Source organism: Nyctereutes procyonoides, unplaced genomic scaffold (genome assembly GCF_905146905.1).
Source record: "Nyctereutes procyonoides isolate TBG_1078 unplaced genomic scaffold, NYPRO_anot_genome, whole genome shotgun sequence".
Lineage (NCBI taxonomy): Eukaryota > Metazoa > Chordata > Mammalia > Carnivora > Canidae > Nyctereutes > Nyctereutes procyonoides.
Genome location: NW_026575049.1, coordinates 62,017,913 through 62,035,698, shown reverse-complemented (window position 1 = coordinate 62,035,698; position 17,786 = coordinate 62,017,913). Strand labels below are relative to the sequence as shown.

General features: G+C 36.6%; 1 protein-coding gene across 2 annotated transcripts in view; it reads right to left on the bottom strand.

Moving 5' to 3' along the window:
• The window catches only part of REL (REL proto-oncogene, NF-kB subunit), a 38,480-nt gene that overhangs the window by 7,902 nt on the left and 12,792 nt on the right, over window positions 1-17,786 (bottom strand). The window contains exons 4-9 of one of the 2 annotated variants that reach the window (XM_055329279.1): window positions 15,493-15,584; window positions 3,483-3,623; window positions 2,061-2,165; window positions 1,279-1,491; window positions 653-721; window positions 464-535 (exon numbers count right to left, since the gene is read on the bottom strand). In XM_055329279.1, coding sequence (XP_055185254.1) covers window positions 464-535; window positions 653-721; window positions 1,279-1,491; window positions 2,061-2,165; window positions 3,483-3,623; window positions 15,493-15,584 — 692 coding nt within the window. The remainder of the gene's footprint in view (window positions 1-463; window positions 536-652; window positions 722-1,278; window positions 1,492-2,060; window positions 2,166-3,482; window positions 3,624-15,492; window positions 15,585-17,786) is intronic. The other variant, XM_055329280.1, reaches the window with a different exon arrangement.

Here is a 17,786-nt window from a genome sequence, read left to right as displayed (position 1 = left end):
TTTTTTTCCCTGTACAGGGCCAAATATTTTATGCTCCATGGGCCATACAGCCTCTACTGGAACTACACAATTCTGCCATTATAATGTGAAAAAAGCAACCACAGACAAAATATGTAATCAAATGAGCATGGTTGTTGTGTTCCAGCAAAACTTTATTTTTAAAGATGGGCGACTGGCTAGATCCAAACCATGTTATTCCATGACACATGGTAATTAGGTAAAATTACCACCATATGAACAAATGTAACTTCTCAAACAATAAATCCCCAAAACATAATCATAGTTTCCAATAGGACCTTAAGAAGCTGAGATCAATTCATTTAATATTCAAAGCACAAAAAATTTGTGAGCCTAGAAAATAGCAAAGAAGCAGTTTTCCTTTCCTAAGAATAGAATCCAATATACTGTGCAAAGCACTGGTCTTTTGACCGTTAAGGAATACTCTCTATGGGGGATAAAATACCTTTTTTGATGAATCTTCCTTCTCCAGTTGATACTAGGGTACCAGGTCTAGGTCTTTCAGGAAAATTAACTGCTGTGATAAAGTTTTTCCATTATTAAATGCAATTTAAAAAAACATCAGCTAAAATTTGGAAAATTGAATAAAGCAAAAAACCCAAAATCTATTTAAATACAAATCAAATATTCTTACCACAATCTTGCCACAGTTTCTGGAAAAGTAGAGTTGTTTTTTGTTTCTTTGCTTTATTGCCGTAAGTATCTGGTTAAAAAGAAACCAGGAAAACATGTAGATCATCATAGGTTTATGTGGCTTCTCCTTTAAAAAACAGGTGTTTTATTCCCATAAAGTGCTTTAAACAAATGTATATGCTATGGATTTATTAAGTGTTGCAGAATGTGTCCCAAGTAGGTAGTAAAGGGTCTAATACTCATCTTGTTTTCTCAGGACACCTATAAGTCAACAATGTCAACTAACGCAATAAGGGCAGGTAAGGACGAAACCAAAATGGAGACCATTCTGAATGGCAAGCTTTCCATCTATAAAAAGGGCACAATAGGACAAAAATAGAACCTCAAATATAAAATAAGTTTTGGTAAACAGTTCAGATACTCTGAAATTATTCTAGATTCCTTTCCAAAGACAGGGATACAAAGAGCATAAATATCAATAGGTTAAAAAAAAAATCACCGAAAAATTTTCCGGAAATAAAACGTAAACTATAAATAAACCTAACAGTATGCAAACGTATCTTACAAGAAAATGGCATGAGGAGAACTTTAAGAAATACATAAAACATTACCACCAAGAACTTATACCTTTTTCATCTGGCAGGTATCTAAAATCCATTGATTCACTAACTTCCTGGTCAGAAGGTCTCCGCAACTGCATTTTTACTGTCACTGGTTCTGTTATAGCTCTGCAATATGGTGGAGTCTTAAAAACAATGGCTACTTGACGGTGTACATCAGCTTGCGAAAATATACCTTTTGCTTCCCAATCATTCAACACGAACCGAACTTCTATGTCATCTAATGAATATAAAAGCAAAGGAACAGCAATGGAAAACAAAATCCATCTATTAATCTAAAATACAGATGGCCCCAGCTGATGATGGTTCAACTTGACAATTTTTTGACTTTATGATGGTGTGAAAGTGATATGCAGTCAGTAGAAACCGTACTTCAGATTTTGATCTTTTCCTGGGTTAGTGATAGGCAGCATGACACTCGGAAGATGCTGGGCAGTGGCAGCAAGCCACGTCAGCTACATGATCAGGAGGATAAACCACTGATATACTCACAACTGTTCTGATTTTCACTTTCAGTACAGTTTTCAATAAATTACATGAGATAGTCAATACTTTATTATAAGTAGGCTTTGTGTTAGGTCATTTTGCCCAACTATAGACTTAATGTGTTTTCTGGGCATGTTTGAGGTACACTAAGCTGAACTACGACGTTTGGTAGGTTACGTGTATTAACTGCATTTTCAATTTAAGATTATTTTCAACTTACAGTGAATTTATCATGGTATAACCCCACTGTAAGCCAAAGAAGATCTGCATATTCTAAATTCAATGAAACAAATAAATAAATACCTTTCTGAACTTTATCACATAGTAGAAATATTTCATCACCACCTCTGACACTTCCACAGTTCTTGTTTACACGACAAATCCTTAATTCTGCAGTATTAGGAGCACCTAAATAAAAAGGATTTTTTAATGGGTTTCTGTCTTAGTAATATTTTTTATTCTTTTTTTTTAAAAAAAAGATTCTATTTATTCATGAGAGACACACACACACACAGAGAGAGAGAGAGAGAGAGAGAGGCAGAGACATAGGCAGAGGGAGAAACAGGCTCTATGCAGGGAGCCCGATGTGGGACTTGATCCTGGGACTCCAGGATCACGCCCTTGGCCGAAGGCAGGCGCTAAACTGCTGAGCCACCCAGGGGTCCCATTTTTATTCTTTTTTGATGGTGAGAATTCTAGGGAAACAATTTATAGGACAGATAAAAGCTTTAGTGTATAAAGAAATTAAGGACACTAAGTACATTAATCATCCACACCTGTCCTTTTCCTTTCTGACAAGCCCATCCTGGTCTATAGCCTTGTGACTTCATTTCTCAGCAATAATAGGTCCACTAGTTAAATCTCCTTGTTCCTAAATTCTGATCCTTTCAATCCATTCACACACTGTCACCAGATTAATCTCTTAAATCATGACTATAACCCTTAACAAGGTGATTTCATGCTCCCTTTTATTAGGAATATAATTTCAGTAACTCTCCCTGGCAATTCAAAATTCTCCGTGAGGAGGATACCCTGATCTACCATTATAGGCCCATGTGCTTCTAGATGCAAAATAGGCCGTCATATATCAGGAATGGATGCATATATAAGAGCAAATATGTACACGTGTGCACAAAAACTTTCAGGGCAATTTCATAATCTTTTAAAACTATAAATATCCCTATCCTTTGATCCAGGATTTGCCAACATTCATACTACTGTAAAATTATGCTAGAGACACATATGCACAAAATATGCATATACAGGATATTTACTGAAATACAATTTATTAGAGAAAAAATCAAGGAGGAAACAAACCAAATACCTTGTTCGGTTTAATAAGATGATGATACAGCCATATAAGGAAATATGCAGCTACTGAAGGGAACAAGGTACCTCAAAGGGAAAAGGCTCAAGATACATTGCTAAGAGAAAAATTTTTTTTACAAAGGATCTGTGATGATTTAAGTTGCTAAAAGTATATTGTATGAATGATAGTGATAATGTGTTTTAAAATATATGGAGAAACTGGTGAAATATGTACCTGAGGATACAGATTATCTTTAGAGGAGATCAGAGAAGATCTAGTCTTCTTGTTATTTCAGTAATGCTTGAATTGTTCTTATAATGAACAAACTTTCTCTAATTGCCAAAATACTTTAAAAAATTAAACTAAAAAACATATAAATACAATATAATACAAATACAATACAATAAAGTACTTACGGTTGTCATAAATCGGGTTAGAGACAACAGGAGGTAGAGCCGTTGTCAAATTACCATGTTCATCAGGGAGGAAAACTTGAAAACATAATCTCACCACGTTGAGGTCGCAATCTTCGATATCCAGCAGCTGTTGTTCAGGGACTAAATAGCACATTTTTTTTTTTTTAAAGAATGTAAAATAGTCACATAGAACTAAAATCCTGCTAGGTCCTCCTCCCTGCCCAACATTTCCAATAACCCTAAGTAGCATCCAATCTGTACTAACAAAATAGAAGAGTATAAAAAAATCCCAAGAATGCCTTTTATCATGATCATCATGTAGTCACTCACAGGATTCATTAAGCTATGTGCATGGTCAGGAAGTAACTATCCTAAGTCATCTGAAATTTAGAGCAGAACGCCAAAATGATATTAATAACCAACCTAATTTTTACAAAAAGGGTTGCAGGTTATACACAACAGAGAATAGGAAGAGTATAAATCTGTATGAGAATTACTATCATCCATATTTTACAGATGAGGAACTGATTTTTTTTTAAATTTTATTTATTTCACAGAGAGAGAGAACACAAGTGGAGGAAGGGGCAGAGAGAGAGGGAGAAGCCTGAGTGGAAGGCAGATGCTCAAAGCCTAAGCCCCAGCTGATAGCCAGAGGGGAACGGGGTCTGCATTTCTGCCACTATATAAAGAACTAAATTTGGCCAGCAACCAGAATGAGCTTGGAAGTTCTCTTGGAAGGTTACAGAATGTCAAAGACAAAGTGTGACTCATCCTGAAGAGGAATGATCATCAACCAAAGACAAATATAGGACTCCGCCAATTTGGGAAGAAGGTTAGTGTGTTGCATCATGTTAGGAGGAAGTATGATTTTAGAATTCATTTGTGGTTAATAAAAATGCATATAGATTCCAAAGAACTTATCCGTACAACTAGAAGGTCAAAATATACACCTGTGATGCAGGTATTCATGTAATAACACAATATGACATAACAGGTGTGACTGCAAAGGGGTTATTACAAATAACAAACGACACTCCTTTGAATTTTTTTGCTGTTATCACTTAGCAAGGATTTTAGGAGCTCTTTGCCAGGAATGATGGTGAAGACAATTATATATTTATTATAAATCACAGTGTCACAGAAACCCAGAAAGGTAAGTTCAGAATAAGAAGCCTTTTTTTTTTTTTCCCCAGATAGAGTCTGCCAATTTTGTAAGAGGTAGCTAGGAAAATGAGAAGCTGAGATAAACTCTCAATAGCCTATAGTGAAAAAACAAGAGTTCAGGTTCTACCCAGGATGGAAGATCTGATAAATGCCCAATACTTTGGTTGGGGCCCTGAAGGAGCTATACCTTAGGAGTTAAGAATGAATTGGAAAGATACCAGACTTCACAGAGATGAAGTTTGGTTTCAAATAATCTAAATCACTCACTGATTGGAGGCAATCTGAGACTGCTAACTTACTACCTACCACAAGAAAATCTTTAAGGTAGATAACAATATCCTGGCCTAAAATCTGTGTAATTTTTCAAATATGATGACTGGTATTCTATTTTAAATAACCAGGCAAATGAGGAGACAAAATAGAGGGATTTTTCTTTCTCTTTTTTAAAGAAAAGAAAAACAACAGCCTACAGAAATAGACCAGGGGTGCCTGGGTGGGTCAGTCGTTAAGCATCTGATTCTTGATTTTCAGCCCAGGTCATGATCTCAGGGTTGTGAGATTGAGTTCTGCGTCATGTTCTGTGCTGGGCATAAAGCCTGCTTAAAATTCTCTCCCTCCCTCTCCCTTTGACCCACTTCCACCAAAAAGAGTAATAGACCACGAAGGATCCAAATAATGAAGTCTGCAGACACATGATTAAAGTACACTTAATACATTCAAGGAGTTAAAAGACAAGACTGAGTTTAGCAGAGAACTTGAAACTATTAGGAAAGGAACCAAATTCTACAACTGAAAAATACAATAAAATCAAATTAAGAGTATCATCAAATTTATCAACGGTTTATAAAATGTTGTTTTGTGTCTTTCTATATGCCAAGGACAAATCTGTTTACTAATACTTTTTGCCAAGAGTCTTAACAAATGTTGATTTACACTAAAATCTGTAATCCATCTTCAGTTGATTTTTGTATATAACAGAGGTAGAAAAATCCGACTTAAGTCTCATATTTTCTTAAGTCTCTTTCTGGGCTCACAATTCTACTCCACTGGCCAATCTGTCTATTGTCATTCCAACACTACACTGCCTTAATAATTCTTCATAATAAACCTTAATATTGATAAGGTCAGTTTCTCACTTCTGTTTCTCTTCTAATAAAGTATCCTCCTTCTCCTGCTCAAAATAATTTTATCATATTTAATAAAAAAAATATCTCAAGAGTTTGGATTTGCATTGAGTCTGTGTATCAATTAGGGGAAAACATGCCATCTTTATAATATTGATATTAGTGAGCATGACATATAGCTCCTCAGTGTAGGTGTTCTCTATCATCTCATAATAAAGTCTTATAATTTTCCCTAAAGAAATCTTGATCATTTCTTAAATTTTTGCCATGTACTTCATATTTTCTGACAATATTTCCTTTAATTATTTGTTGATATACAGAAATGCAACTGACATTTGTATATTAATTTTACATCCATTCACCCTTTTAAAGTTATTATTTTAATAATCTATTTGTATGTCCTTTTGAGTCTTCACCATAAATAATAGCTTCCAATAATTACAGTTTTACTTCTGCATTTTCAATCAGGTCGCACTGCACTGGCTATAATCTGCATTGAACAAAAGTAGTAACTTCCTCTTTCCTCATTCCTAATTTCAAAGTGAATGCTTCTGATGTTTCCTTCATTTAGGATAATGCCTGCTGTAGGCTTTTTATTTTATTTTTTTAAGATTTATTTATTTATTCGAGAGAGAGAGAGAGAGAGAGAGAGAGAGAGAGACAGAGGGAGAAGCAGGCTCCACACCAGTAGCCCGACGCGGGACCTGATCCCGGGACTCCAGGACCGCGCCCTGGCCCAAAGGCAGGCACTAAACCGCTGAGCCACCCAGGGATCCCCTGCTGTAGGCTTTTTAAATATATACATATCATTCTATAATACAAAATGTAGTATTTTATTCTGCAATGTGAAAAATGCTATTCAGGTTTTAAAATATGCAAAATCTGTGACGCCAGGGTGGTGGCTCAGTGGTTGAGCACCTGCCTTCGGCCGAAGGCCTGATCCTGGAGTCTCAGGATCGAGTCCCGCATCGGGCTCCCTGCATGGAGCCTGCTTCTTCCTCTGCCTATGTCTCTGCTTCTCTCTCTCTCTCTCTCTCTCTCTCTCTCTCTCTCTCTCTCTGTCTCTCCTGAATAAATAAGTAAAGTCTTAAAAAAAAAAAAAGCAAAATCTAAAGTATGAGAATAATCAAATTCTCTTAAATTCCTCTTAAACTAGTTTAAAATTTCTTTATACTTGATAAAAAGGAAACAAGGTAATGATTGTTCTTTATCTTTAGAAATAAATATTGTTCCTTAGTTCTAAGAGCAGTATGTACAAAAATTTCATTTTTATCAAAAATATATTACCATGATGTATCTCTCTTGGTAGCAGGGATTCAAATTTTTAACATCAATTATAACACCTATTAGGTCGAGAGGTGTGACATTTCCAAAATTCTAATACAGTTAAATATTACTGAAACACAAGTAAACAACAGGACAAAAATATACAATATAAGGACTAATTAATTTATTTTTTGAAAGATTTTATTTATTTATTCATGAGACACACAGGGAGAGGGGCAGAGACACAATGAGAAATAGGTAAACTAAAATTATATAATATAAAATGTGTTATAATGGGATTATGTTCAAGAGTATAGAAGGCGTAAGAGAAGTGCCTCAAGGTCTGCCTAGGATAACTGAATACGGCTTGAACAACTAAAGTGAGTGAAGTGAAGAAAGGATAATGAAGTACTTAAGAGCCTTTTTTCCTTCTTACTATTAAAAAAATATATATTGTAGTAATCTCTACACCCAATGTGGGGCTCAAACTCACGACCCCAAGTTGAAGAATCACATGCTCCACCAACTGAGCCAGCCAGGCACCCTTCTTCTTGCTTTTTAAGATTTAAGTTGTGAGGAAAGATTCTTATTTTCTTGTATATATTTTTTAAAGATTCTATCTATTTATTCATGAGAGACATGGAGAGAAAGAGGCAGAGGCAGAGGCTGAGGAAGGAGCAGGCTCTATGCAGGGAGCCTGATGTGGGACTCGATCCCAGGATCCTGGGATCACACCCTCAGCCAAAGGCAGATGCTCGACCGCTGAGCCACCCAGGTGTCCCTTATTTTCTTGTATTAAACCAGATTTTATTTTTATTTTTTAAAGAGCAGGGGCCTAGGGTGAGGGAAAGAGAGAATCTTAAGCAGGCTTCACACCGAGCGAGAAGCACAACACAGAGCTTGATCTCGCAATCCTGAAATCATGACCTGAGCCAAAATCAAGAGTCCGATGCTTAACCCACTGGAGAGTCACCCAGGCACTCCAAGATCACTTATCTTTTTAAAATGTATTCTTTAAAAAGCTTAAAAAAATAAAACAGTGTTCATTTTCAGATCACCAATATAAAATAATTCCCCAAACTCAACTGTAAAATAGTTTATGTAACAACTCAATGTCCTCTGTATATTGAAAAATAATAAAATACCTAATAAAACTGAAGTACAAATTCTTTGTCAAAATCCGATAGATCTTAACCAGTGAATATTAGAATTCCTGAAATGTTATTAAATACATAGTTAGAAAATGATAAATAACTGAGAATTTTTTCAGCTTTTGTAGTAAGAGTCCTCTAATAAAGTCTGTTATTCTTTTATTCCAGGTAAGTAGACACTATTAAAACTTGATACTGAAGCCCTTCTTTAAATTTCTTACTCCTTTAGATTTCACCACATCTTAAGACAATTTGAACAATATTTTTACATGAAGCCTCAAGTTTAATACTACTTGATTGCTATATATCCCTATTTGCAAGAGGTAGTTCCTGTTTTAAAGTACTAATAGCAAGAAAGATAAGAAATGGCCTTATAATAACATACTGGTTGACATACTACACAAATAATCCTACACAAAGTAAAAATAGTTTTTTTTTTTTTAAAGATTTTATTTATTTATTTAAGAGAGACACAGAGAGAGGCAGAGACACAGGCAGAGGGAGAAGCAGGCTCCATGCAGGGAGCCTAATGTGGGACTTGATCCTGGGATTCCAAGATCACGCCCTGGGCCAGAGGCAGGCGCTAAACCGCTGAGCCACCCAGGGATCCCCGTAAAAATAGTTTTTAATAGTCTTTGTATTTTACATGATACACCTGATCTCTAGAAAAGACTCACAATGAAATAGCATCAGTCTATGGACCAGAATTTGTAGATCCTATTCTGCTAAACCTTTCCAATTCTCTTTTTTTTTTTTTTTTTAGACCCAGGAGAACTTAGAAACTCTCTTTCTATATACTATAAATATATATCACAAAAACAAAGTCAGCTGGCCTCTTACAGTACAGAATTTTCCAATGTGAAGGGATACAGCTATGAAAAAAGATCAATGCAGCTCTGACAAATTTCTAAGTGGTAGAATTTTAACTTGTAGATCTCAAAAATAAACAACCAAAGAATGAATAATTCTACCTCTGAATTCAGGTTATTTAAATTAGTTTTTAGTGTTTTGAGTTTTTTCAGGGGGGTTAGATTTTGCTTTGCTTAGTATTAGAAATATACTTTTTAAGTTTCATTTCAATATTCGAGGAAAATAAAAGTATATAATCATCATTATTTCTACTATGAAAACTACATCAGAATACAGAATGAGGCCTACTCTAACCATCTATCTACATTTATAACCTGTTCTCCCTAACAACTAACTACAAATTCCTGACTCTTTACACTGTGGATTTTTCCTCCTCTGCACTTTTCATTGTCTAATAAATTACATAATACACTTATCTAATAAATTTGTTAATTGTTGGTCTTTCTTCACAGAAATATAAGTTTCTTGAAGGCAGATGTTTCTGTTTTGTTCACTAACCTATCCCAAGCACCTAGAACAACATAGGACTATAAAGATTGAATGAGGTAAAAACCTGTTGAAGGAATGAATGTATAAGTAGCTAAGATGTGTAACCTACGACATAGAAGGTATGCAGGTTTTACCTTAAGGTACTTGGTTGTGAAGATATTTATTTTAACAGTAATATAAATATACTGTTTAGGTACCAAAGTTAAATATAACCCAGTTCCATCATAGATCCTGTCCACAATGAGCATGAAATTCATCTCAGGAGACAACCACTAAGAATTAAATGATCCAACAGATGTCATAAAGCTTTTCATGACTAATTGCTGAGTGAATGGATAATTAAGAGGATATCACCTTGGGCTCAGGAGAGCTGAAAAGGCTTTCAGGGTACTTCAGGTAAGGAAAACAACTTGAACATTTTTGATAGACAAGTATAAACAAAGCATGTTCACTTATTCCTTTGTTCATTTATCCTTCCTACATTTTAATTAAGCCTCTACCATGTGCTAGACACTAGGCAGGCTATGTGTTAGAGATACAACGAAGCCAGTTCTTCAGAGCCTCAGGACTCAATGCAGGAGTAACATGCAAACAAACTATAGCAAATCATATTAGAAATATGTACAACACGGACACCTGGGTGGCTCAGCAGGTGAGCCTCTGCCTTTGGCTCTGAGTGTGATTCCAGAGTTCGAGGATCAGGTCCCCCATCAGGCTCCCTGCGGGGAGCCTGCTTCTCCATCTGCCTGTGTCTCTGCCTCTCTCTCTCTATCATGAATAAATAAATAAAATCTTAAAAAAAATGTACAACGTTTTGGGAAAACAGGATACTTTACTCTATCTGGAAAGGTCACAGAAAGCTTCAAAGATGTGACCCTCAAACTTGAAGGCTGAGCAGGAAAAATTCACCAGGTAGACCATACTACTCCATGACAGAGAGTTGCATATATAAAGGCAAAGTAGCAAGAAAGAAAAGAATGTGGCTCTTCTAACACGGCAAAAACAGTTCAGATGGCAAAAGTAAAGCACGTATGTGTGCACTCAGTATTAGGGGAAGGAGGGACAGGAAGTTGAGGCAGAGGATACAAGCTAGAGGTGAAGCTGGGATGGAAAACAAGGACTGGATCATGAAGGGCTTTGAGTACCATGATTGAGAAGTTGAATCTAGCAAGTAGATGAGAGTTACTCAAAGCTGCATCAGAATCCTCTGTGGCAGAGATTTTCAGGTTGTAGTTTGGGACCCACACTGGTCATAAAATTAATTTGGTGGTTGGATAAGCCATTTTTAAAAAATTTTTATTCTAGTTAGTTGCCATACAGTGCTATATTAGTTCCAGGTGTACAATATAGTGATTCAACACTTTTATACACCACCCCCAGTGCTCATCACAGTGCACACCTTATTCCCTATCACCTATTTCACCTATTCCACTACCCACATCCCTTCTGGTAACCATCTTGGTTCTCTAGAGTTAAGAGTCTGTTTCTTAGTTTGTCTTTCCCTTTGCTCATTTGTTTTCTACATTCCACATCTGAGTAAAATCATGTTGTGTTTCTCTGACTGACTTATTTCACTTACTAATACTCTCTGCCTACATCCATGTCATTGCAAATGACAAGATTTCATTCATTTTATGGCTGAATAGTATTTTGTTTATATATATATATATATATATATATATATATATATATCACATCTTCCTTATCCATTCATCAGCTGATGGACACTTGGGCTGCCTCCATATCTTGGCTATTGTAAATAATGCTGCTATAAACACGGGTGCATGTGGATAAACATTTTCCTTAAAAAGAGAAAGAAACAAATGGAATGGAAAGGAATGGAACAGCATAGAGAACATATTTCGTGTAGTAAGAGTCTGGGACTTACTGGTCAGCCATAAAACTAATTTCATGGGTTCAATAAGCAAGTTCTTAAAAAAAAAAAAAAAGAAGACAGAAAGGAAGGAAGAAATGGAGTGCAAGGTATGGAATATAATATATTATTGCATGTAGTAAGATTAGTGTTTATACGTATGTTTGTATGCTTATGTATGTATTGAGTAGAGGAATAAGATCTGTTTCTTCTGTGAGTCACAGTCAAATAAGTCAAGAAACACAGAGCTAGAGCTTTCTTAAATCACAATCCCAGGGGCGCCTAGGTGGCTCAGTCGACTAAGATTCTGTTGGTATTAGGTCATGGCCCCGGGGTGCTGAGATGGGAGTCCAGTGTTGAGCTCCCTGCTCAGTGGGGAGCCTGCTTCTCCCTTTCCCTCTGCCATTCCCCTTCTGGCTCATGAATGCATGCATGCATGTGCTCTCTCTCCCTCAAATAAATAAATCTTTAGGGCAGCCCCGGTGGCACAGCAGTTTAGCGCCGCCTACAGCCTGGGGTGTGATCCTGGAGACCTGGGATTGAGTCCCACGTCAGGCTTCCTGTATGGAGCCTGCTTCTCCCTCTACCTGTGTCTCTGTCTCTGTCTCTCTCTCTCTCTGTCTCTGTCTCTACGAATAAAAAAACAAAATCTTTAAAAAATCAATCTTTAAAAAAACAAAAAACCAACACAGCCCCAGATCCCTTGCCAGACCCAGCAAACTAGTTGGAATGTGACCTGGAATCTACCTTTTTTAAGTAAGAAGGATTTCTTATGTATATTCAAATTGAGAACCACTGCTGAAAATTATTTAGAGCCACTGAAGGATGATAAGCAGCATTCTGAAATAATTCCTACTAGTTTTAGCAGGCTATTTTTACATGCAGCATATAAAGTGCTTAAAAGATGATAAAGAATAGAGGCAGGACCCCAAGTTTAGGTGCTAACAACAGCAGTCCAGGCTACAAGCTACAAATGATGTAAGCTTACATTCCTATGGAAAATGGAAGACAATGGACTGAGACAGTGAGGGTAGGGTGAACAAGAGTGAAGGGTGAAGAGGACCAGTGGAAGAGAAGGAAGGAAAAATACGTTGGAGTTACATGTGAAAGACTTTTAATTTAGGACCATTTAGTTTTTAAACTTTTAAAGGAGTCATTCCAACTTCTTAATCTGAATGATATGCTAAAAGTGCTATTCTAAGAAGATTACTCTAACAGGAGTGGGGGTGGGTGGATTCCTACAACTCAAATTGTGAGATAAATCTTTATATTAGTGAGAGCAAAAAGGGCTGTGGGGAAGAAAAGGATGTTACAAAAAACTAAACCACCATCAAACCACAAATACTGTGAAGGCTCAACTGCCAGGATTGCTCCCTTCCCCAAATCTAAATCCACCTAGGCAGCTCAGGAGAGATAAAATCATGAGCCTGGTAGCCAGGCTACCTGTGTTTAAATCCCAGCACCCCCACTTAACAGCTCTATGACCTTGAGAAAATTACTTACTTTTCCATGCCTTAATTTATTTTCAAAATGGACATAATAATAGTCCCTACCTCATAGGTTATTATAAAAATTAAATGAGATAAGGGGCACCTGACTGGCTCAGTCAGAAGAGCATGCAACTCTTCATCTCAGGATTGTGAGTTCAACCTCCACATTGAGGGGCAAGAATGATTACTTAAGACTTTTTTAAAAATATATTTTATTTGGGATCCCTGGGTGGTGCAGCGGTTTAGCGCCTGCCTTTGGCCCAGGGCGCGATCCTGGAGACCCGGGATCGAATCCCACGTCAGGCTCCCAGTGCATGGAGCCTGCTTCCCCCTCTGCCTGTGTCTCTGCCTCTCTCTCTCTCTCTCTCTGTGTGTGTGTGTGTGACTATCATAAATAAATAAATTTAAAAAAATTAAAAAATATATATTTTATTTATTTATTTGAAAGAGAGAACAATAGTGAGAGAGAGCAAGAACAGGGGTAGAGGGAGAAGCAGGCTCCTCGCTGAGCAGGGAGCCCAACACAGCGCTCGATCCCAGGACCTGAGCCGAAGGCAGATGTCTAGATGACTGAACTACCCACTCCCCACCAAGTTAAATTTAAAAAAAATTTTTGAGGTTTAAATAGCATACATAAAGCACTTAACATTTACTCCTTGACATACAAAAATTACTTAATAAACAGTAACCTATATGATCTACTTTTTTATACTACATTATCCCTGTTTTATACTGCATCTAGACTTAGATGGACTCTATTAAGATTGAGTTTTTACTTCAGCAATGAAAATGAGCATATTCTTGACCCAGAAATTTTCCACTTTTAAATTTATCCTAGGGACATCTGACTGGCTCAGAAGAGCATGTGACTTGATCTCAGTGTTGTGAGTTCGAGCCCCATGCTGGGTATAGAAAGTACTTAAATAAATTAAAAAAAAAAACTCAAAATAAAAAAAAAGATAAATATATCCTAAGGAAATAGTCACACAAGAACTCAGTGTATATATGTTCAATGGAGGTTTTTTTTTAACAAAATGAAAATAACTTAAATGTTCATTAACAGATGGCTAGATAAATAAATTATGGTCTATCCAAACAATACAGTACTCTGTTAAAAAGTAAAATAGATTATTTATAAGTACTAACATAGCAAGATGTTTAAGATCTTTTCCTAAGTGGAGAGAAAGATGCAGTAGTAATATACCCATGATTCTTTTTACCAAAATAATATATGCATATGTGTATACAGCTGGGTATTTACTGTGTAGTGGATTTTGCTGGGGATGGCAACTGTAAGCACTCTGTATTGTTTGAATACATGAGTGACTACACCAAGCTAAATGCTGGCATCCTATACTACAGTAATCTGCACCATAAAAACTATGAGATAAATTCCTAAACCAGGGAGACAGCTATATATGTATAAAGAAAATTCTGGAGAAACATACACCAAAAAAACAGTCATCTGCTCTGATAAGGAAGACTGAAGGGGAAGAAGGGGACGTTTGTTTAGAGCATTACACTAAATATTATAAAAAATAAAGGCCTAGGGAGAAGAGATGCAGACCTTACAGTTCATAAAAACACAGCATTTGGCTATGAACATATTCCTCAAATTATCTTCCTATCCCTTATTCAAAAAAAAAAAGATTTATTTGACAGAAAGAGAGGGAGAGGGTGCACAAACAGGGGGAGCAGCAGGGGGAGAGGGAGAAGGAGAAGCAAGCTCCCTGATGAGCAGGGAGCTGAGGCTGACATAGGGCTCAATCCCAGGACCCCAAGATAATGACCTGAGCCGAAGGCAAGATGCTTCCCTGACTGAGCCACCCAGGCCAGGCGCCCCTCCCTTAAATTATTTTTATACATCCAGGAAAAACACAAACCAACAATATAAGGATGTCTTAAATATGACAGAGAAATCTATTCTTCGAAAATGTTAGTCATTTAGTTCCTGAATTATGCCTATTTAAGTAACTGCAGAAGACTTTACAGAGGAGACTACTGTAGTGTAGGATGCCTGCATTCAGCTTGGTGCAGTCATCCATCTATTCAAACAACAGAGGTGTTTACAGTTGCTAGGCGCAACACCAGATTGCACAATCCCTGACAAAACCCACTAACCAGTAAATAGCCTTATACACAAATACACTATGAAAATATTCTGTATCACTTCCACTATTTCTATACATCTTCTTCCATACTGGGATTAATTTTAATTTCACTGTTGAGTATGCCCTTGATTTAAATAACCACAGTGCCAGTTCAACGTTCAGAAAAGGTAATGTATACTGTCTGCTGGAGTGGCAAATGGAAGGCTACATTCTAAAAGAAATCAGAACATTTGTGACAAGGTTTTCTTATAGAAAACAACAGCACTCTCCACAGATACCAGAAAGCCTTGTCTGTCAGATAATTTTTTTCCCCAACCCTATGAAAGATTTTAAATCTTCATTCCTCAGATACAGGTATCCATCAACAAAACTTAATATAGCTTTTAAAGCACAGGTTCAAGACACAAACAATTCACTTGCACAAACAGGTCAATATTCAAATAATAGAAATAATTCTATCAAACATACTTACCATTGAAAGGATTGATTCCTGCTCTTATTCTTGAAATAATAGCTTCTTTTACTTCTTTTTTCTTTACACAACGAATACCCAAATTTTGAAAACTAGAAGGAAAAACAGAACTTTCAAATTGCATTACAGTTAAACACAAAGACATATAAATGAAGTTTTAGCAAAGAATACTGCCAAAGTCAAATGTACATCCTATATCTATGTCAAATACACCAAAATAGATGAAAAGTAACAGGAGAGTGATACCAAAAGCTAAAACTGACTTCCCAAACAAAAAAGTGTAAAAAGACACCCACAGGTATATTTTTCTGAGCCCATAAATGTTGCCTGTATTAAAAAAAACAAACAAACAAGCATGCAAACGCTACTAACATTTAAGAATCCAGTAACTAGACATAAACATCTAGAATTCCGGCTTCTCCTGAATGTTCTAACAGGCTGGCAACAGTAGCCTTCCACAGGAACACCTCGTTGGAGCTGAGAATTGGATCTCCAATTCGCTACGGGGCCTGCTAGTCCTCCTATACCTGATTCATTCCACAGACATTTGATTTCTGAGCCCTGACTTCACTACCAGTAGCAAAGGAGTGTTTTATGTGATAGTACATGAAGTTATAATAATCATTCATAAGAAAGCACTGACATGTTTTCTTTTAAATTAGATATTTAATATGAACAATAATATTTAACAAAAGTTTCAAAATGTCATTTATGGAAAACTTCTCAATAGCTACAAATATCACTAATTTGCATATTAGTAGCACAGATGATGGTGGGGGGAACTCCCCTACCACCACCAGTCATACTTGTTCCCACATGGAAAAACCATGACATCATTAAAGTTGGGTGGGTGTGAATAAGGAAGCAAAACTTGGTTATAATAACATTACTATCTGTTCAAGCTTCACATGGGCCTTTGCTCCAGGAGGCTGCCTGCCTTGTTTGCTTCTCTCCACACTCATGGTGCCTTCTGTCTATGCTCTTCACCTTCACCACATTTGTGATTTTGTTAGCACCTAAACCATCTTTGACATTTCCTTCCTCTGTCTCCAATAATTAAAAAATAGATCTTGAATTCATAATCCTTTCTCAAAACCCTGAAACCATAATCCTCTTCCTCAAAAGTACTCTGCTTCTTTGAAGGGTTCATAGCTTGGCTCTCACCTTTTCTTTGACAAAAAATTTTAAAGAATTGTTTAATATATTTATATACTACTTAATTTTGTTTCATCTGAAAAATGGTATTTGACTGCTATTCACAGAATATGAGAAGTGGTAAGGATTTTTGAAACTCTGCCATGAGGAAACCAAGGATCATAAAGATTCTCTGAATCAATCATTCATTCATTCATTGATTCACAGTTATTGAACAAGTTTTGGGATTCCTACTCTGTACCAAAAACTCTAGAAAGTAACAGAGACATACGATCCCTCCCCTTGTGGAGCTTACACAGGGGTTCACAAACTATCACCCACAGACCATACCCAGCCCACCACCTATTTTTTTAAATAAAAATTTTTTGGAACACAGGCTGATATGTTTATATATTGTCTGTGCGTGCTTTTGTGCTACAACAGAATTAAGCAGATGCAAGAGACCACATGGCCTGCAAAGCCTACAATATTTACTATCTGGCTCTTTACAGAGAAGTTTTGCTGACCTCTGGTCTAGTGAGGCAAATTGATCCCTGTTAAATAATCACAGGCAAAAAAATGCTAAACTGAAACCATGACAAGTTTTATAAAGGAGATATATACATTATGTCATGGGAGCCTGTGATGGGAGAGAGCTGATCCATTTGGGAAGGACAGAGAGGCTTACTGTGCGAAGTGGTACTTAATATAAACAGAAATGAACTAGGGGAAGAAGAGAGGAAAGAGATTTCGGGCAGAAGGAACAGAACAAGCAAAGGCTTTTACAAAAGAGTGCTGTGAGCACAGGGAACTAAAGGAAGGTCTCTGTGACTGCAGCAGAGAGTTCAAGGGGCGCACAGGATAGCAGAAGGCTAGAAATACAAGCAGACCCTGAGGACTTTATAGGCCAATAAGGAATACTGCCCTTATTCCAAGAGCCACATAAAGCCACTGAAATGTTTTAAATGGGAATATGACAATCAGATTTGTATTTGAAAAGATCACTTTGAATAAATTTTTAAATTTATTATTTTAATAAATAAATTAGATCTTGGATAAAGTAGAGAGCAGATCTGGAGGGAAGAGGTACAAAAAGAGTTGATGCAAGATCAGTCAGGAGGCTATCCTGGCAGCCTACATATCCACTACAGGTAGCATGG